General features: G+C 37.4%; 1 protein-coding gene across 2 annotated transcripts; it reads left to right on the top strand.

Moving 5' to 3' along the window:
- Window positions 307-5,064, top strand: LOC107619618. Of its 2 annotated transcripts, none has more exons than XM_016321919.2 (3): window positions 307-458; window positions 2,168-2,899; window positions 3,170-5,064. In XM_016321919.2, the coding sequence occupies exons 2-3, from the start codon at window positions 2,168-2,170 to the stop codon at window positions 5,021-5,023; spliced, it is 2,586 nt and encodes an 861-aa protein (XP_016177405.1). In that variant the 5' UTR covers window positions 307-458; the 3' UTR covers window positions 5,024-5,064. The 2 variants fall into 2 exon arrangements, with proteins under 2 accessions (XP_016177405.1, XP_020966883.1); XM_021111224.1 differs by lacking the exon at window positions 307-458 and adding an exon at window positions 534-1,374.

Below are 5,064 nucleotides of genomic sequence, written 5' to 3'. Positions count from 1 at the left end.
ATAGATTCATGAGCTAATGAGTTGAGTTTATCCAAACTCAAATTCCTCTCATTTAATTTACGAGCTCAATTTCAAGCTCAAGCTTAGTTTACCAGCTCACCAATTTAGCTTATTGAACTATTAACGAATCAAACTCAAACTAGTTCATAAGCTGTCTTGACTCAGTTTCAGCTCTACCAAAAACAAATACATTTCAAATACTATGTTTGGATTAGTCCAAAAAATGATAAATTAGTATAAATGACTTTATAACCACGTCAACTTAAACACACACACAGCCCATGCCAATGTCATGAACTCGGGCGAGTCACTCACTCATTTAACTCGGCCGTGTTTCAAAATACTGAGGCCACAGCACAGCACGGCACATAGCAAACAAGAGTCTCTTCTTTTTCTTCATTCGTTCCCTCTTTTCTCTTCCTTCATTCTCATATGCCCCGCGAATTCACCCTCACCAGGTTCCTCTCTCTTTCTCTCTTCTCTTCTTTACCTTTGTTCTTTATTTCACCGCTTCCTTCATTATATACATATCCTTAACTTTTATGATAACATAAACATATATATGTAATTTAATCAACTCCATCTTCTTCTTATTTCATATTATTATATGTGATGTTATGTATTTATGGTTTTAACTGTTTCTGCTACACTTTAGCAAAATGTTCATTCTTCATTATCATCTACGAAAATCTTCTCAAATAAATGTGTGTTATACTACTCGTTCCTGTTCTAGATTAATATGAACGCACGATACTAAGAACAAGGACCCTTAAATATTTCTGTGGCTGCTTAGTGTTTCCATATATCGTCGTAATCATGTCGATGTGCTGAATCTTCTTGTCAATGCACTTGTTTATTGTTATTATTTTTATTTATTATTATTTTCAACTTCGTTACTAACGTATCTGAGTCTGTTTCGTTCTGTATTTCTCTGCTACATGTATATATATATACATGCTCTTTAGTCTTTAGCTTTCATTATGAAGTTACATGTATGTGGATCTGAGGTTGAGTATCTTATAGTTTGGTTTGGTTTGTAATAAGTTATCTTTGCCTTTGTTTTAAGCTAAGATCGAATATATTGTGGTTGCTGTTATATGTGTGATTCAGTGGTTTTGTTTCTAAAGCTGTGTCAACTGGTGAAGAATGTTGTATTCCTTCGGGTGTTTGAGTTACACTAATTGGATTTTTAATTTTCTGGCTAAAGAATTGATAGGGTTTGTGTTATGGAGTGTCTTAGGTACCATTGTTGAGGACTCTAGTGCTTTGAATTTCAGCTGCTTTGAAATATCCCTTTGCTGCAGAAAAAGAATAAATTGGGTTTGTTAGCTGTTCGAGAATTCATTCCCCCAAAGATTGCATCTTTTGATGCTTGTAAGCATGGATTGGGTTGTGTGTGGAGGGATTCATTGTTATAACTTTAATATTGTATTTTATAATTTCACACCAAATACAGATGGAAACTCTGGTCATCTACACAAATGTATACTCTCTCTGTTCGTTTTGGTTTGTCTTTGTCAGTTTTTTGGGTACATCCTTGGATCAACGTGTTCGAGTTCATTGACGGTGATTGAAGGTTGTACCAAAAAGTGATGGTGACGGATAAACAAGACCAGGGGGAGTATATTATAAGAAAGAGCAATAGCCACTTAAATTTTAACACTTGAATAGTTTGACTTGCTTTGGCAAATTGAATAAATCTGAATTCACTATTGTATTGCTGCAACTTCTTGATTCTCAGTACTGAATATGTTTTTTCATTGAGTGAGTCTGTTTGATTTTTATAGAATTTGATAATTGTGAAAAATGGAAGGTCAGAAAACATGGGAGAGACCTAATGCTTTGTTTTAAGTAGCTATTATGGATATATAGCTTAGATAATATAAAAACCAATGGAGATGATTAGCTATAAAACTTGAATGAGGAAGGTCATCAAATTCAAATTCCTTCAATAAATAAGAGGCTATTCTCAAGTACTGATGAGAAAAAACATGAAATGGTTGGTTAGAAACTAGTCAAACTTCCCTGGAACAATACTGGTAGATGCAGTTTCCACTAATGTTTGAAGTGCATTCTTGACCATATATCTAATCTGAATTTTCTCTGCAATATTCTCAGATATTGAGTTGAAGTTATGGCTTGACTAACTAATTTTATTGCTTGGCAGATGGAGTCAATTCACCAGGATTACGATCATTTGGTAGAGCAAACTTCTGATAGTCCTCCAAGTTCTCCAGATATAAATGACATAGTTGGAGCCCCCCAAATGAATCCGCAAGTCGGTCTTGAACACCAGGTGGACGTTCCTTCCTTCTTGAAAGAATATGAACAGCTTCAACTTCAAATGAATCCTGCTGATTCAGAAGCTGTGCATGATAATTCACTTCATTTTGCTATTGGTTTAACCATCCCAACCATGTGGGTGCCTAAGGAGGTGGATAATGGTTTTGAAGGGCTGCGTCTGTGGCATAGTCGAGACAATGACTTGAAGAAGAAAAACAGTATACCAGATCATGGAATAGAATCCAAACCAACCACTTCTGTCAACAAGGGAGGTCAATTGGATGAAAGCCAAAATTACATGATGGTCCCTGGAACATTGAGTAACTCCTGGAGTGATTCTGATGTTAAGAGTTTTGTCCTTAGTTTATTTATTTTTGGGAAGAATTTTATACAGATACAAAAGTTCTTGGAGAACAAAGGCATGGGGGACATACTATCATTTTACTATGGCAAGTTTTATAAGTCTGAAGAATACCGTAGATGGACTTCCTGCAAGAACAAGAAAGGAAGAAAATGTATGCAAGGACGGAAATTTTTTAACGGATGGAGGCAACATGAACTAATGTCTCGCTTGCTTCCTCAGGTTTCAGAGGAATTTCGAGAAAGCTTGCAACAGGTAGTCAATCATGTCATCTTTGAGATCCTTTGTCTCTATTGTTGTTATACGATACCTATTGTTAATGCATCATATTATGTCAAACATGTCTTTCATTCTCATGTGTTACTAAACTGATTTAGCCCTTTGTAATTTACAAAGGAAAGCTTCGTGAGTTTGCTAAATATTTCATTTTTAAGTTTGTATTTTCAATACAATGGTTGTTAAGATGAAATATCAGATGACATAAATACCGAAATCATCCCTCACTTGGCTCATGTTTATAATCAGGTTTCTAAGTCATATATGGAGGGGAGAACTTCTCTAGAAGAATATGTATCATCTTTGAAATCTACCGTGGGACTTGGCATGCTTGTGGAAGCTGTAGGCATTGGCAAGGGGAAGGAAGACCTTACAAGGCTTTCTACGGAACCTGGGAGGAACAGCCACGAGTTTTCAGTACCAAATAGCAAAGCTTGGTCTTCTCTTGAACCCAATGATATAATAAAGTTTTTGACCGGAGGATTCCGACTGAGCAAAGCGAAAAGTAATGATCTTTTCTGGGAAGCTGTTTGGCCCCGCTTACTGGCAAGAGGCTGGCACTCTGAGCAACCGAATAGTCAAGGATACATCTGCTCTAAAGAGTTTTTAGTTTTTCTCATCCCTGGTATTAAGAAATTTTCGAGGAGAAAACTTGTGAAAGGTGATCATTACTTTGATTCTGTCAGTGATGTGTTGAACAAAGTTGTAGCTGAGCCGAATCTTCTTGAGCTTGAAGGCGAAGAAGCTAAAGTTGATAGCTGCAATGATGAAGAGATCGAAAAGGGATTGAATGAGGATTCTCAATCTGATGGTCATCGCCACTGTTACCTCAAACCTCGTGCTTCTATCAATAATACCAATCCTATGAAGTTTACAGTTATTGGTACCAGTTTGTTGCATGGCAGGAAGTCATCTGAATCTAGGGAATTGAGGTCTATACCTGGTAAACCATTGGGAAAAATTGAGCTAAATTCTGCTGGCATAACATGTAATAAAGAGGACAAAGATATCAAAAAGGCTAACCCCATTAAGGGTGGCCTTGACAACAAAAAGTATGCAATATTCACCGTTGTTGATACTAGTTTTCCTTGTGAAAGAAATTTATCAAAGGTGAGAGAATTAAGATATCCACTAGCTAAACTGGAAGAAGCTTCGAAGATAATTGGAATTAAAAGAGAAAGTGATGGGAGTTCCTCAGATGACAAATCTTCAAGCAAGATAGAAGCTACTATGGTTGTATGTGGGAAAAAGAATACGAAGAATTTTCTGAAAGGCACGCACGAAAGAGATGCTGCTAAACCGAAAGCACATGGTTGTAAACCAGATGGTAATGGAAACAAGGTGGATAAGAAATGTGAAAATCCGAAGACATGTTTGCCTACCATAAAACATCAATTCTGTCGGAGAGCGAGATCAAATCTTGCAGCTCATCCCACCAAACGGCGAAGACTGACTGCTTGTGTTAAATCTGAAACAAACCGCATGCTTGAGAAGTCAGGGAGCTTTAGATCAGAAAAACCTGGAGTCTCCCAGTCATCCTGTTTTCCAGATGCCAACAAGAATGCTGGCAATTCAATTGGACATGAGAAGAATGTAAGTTCGGTTTCTCCTTCAGCTGAAGGAAGTGCTAATGGAGAAAGCTTCCGAAATAGATTCCTTGTTGACAAGGTCATTTCTTGTGATAAAGTTGAGAAATGTGAATCAAAACCACAGCTCACTTTAGATGCATCTCATGTTCGGCCGAAGCCTGAAGATGGTGAAATAATTGCAACTGCAGAGCACAAGGAGCAACTGCAACTGCAAAAGCAAAATGATATGATTCCTGAAGAGCAGGAAAGACCCTCGGGTGATGTTGAGAAGCCTCAAAGCCATGATTCTTTGGAGCAGCAGCCTGACATAATTCCCAGGAGACAAAGTACTAGAAACCGGCCATTGACTGTTCGAGCATTGGAATCCATAGCAAATGAGTTCTTGCATTCTAAGAAGAGACAGAAAAAGAAAGGCGCCCAAGAAACACGGAAAGATCCATTGAGTACTTGCTACAGGGATCTTACCGGAGACCAAACAATGTTGCATCATCAGTGTTCAAGTCCAAGAAAATAAATTGTAATGACATTTTGACATGCCGTCTCTTTACTAGGAAT

This window comes from Arachis ipaensis, chromosome B09 (genome assembly GCF_000816755.2).
Source record: "Arachis ipaensis cultivar K30076 chromosome B09, Araip1.1, whole genome shotgun sequence".
Taxonomy (NCBI): Eukaryota; Viridiplantae; Streptophyta; class Magnoliopsida; order Fabales; family Fabaceae; genus Arachis; species Arachis ipaensis.
The sequence above is the reverse complement of the archived record's forward strand: the minus strand, read 5'-3'. Positions and strand labels throughout refer to the sequence as shown.

What these genes read in the sequence shown, in the direction of transcription:
- LOC107619618 (XM_021111224.1), top strand. An exon ending in TTCGAGAAAGCTTGCAACAG is followed by an intron (nt 2,900 to 3,169) that starts GTAGTCAATCAT and finishes GTTTATAATCAG; the next exon opens with GTTTCTAAGTCATATATGGA.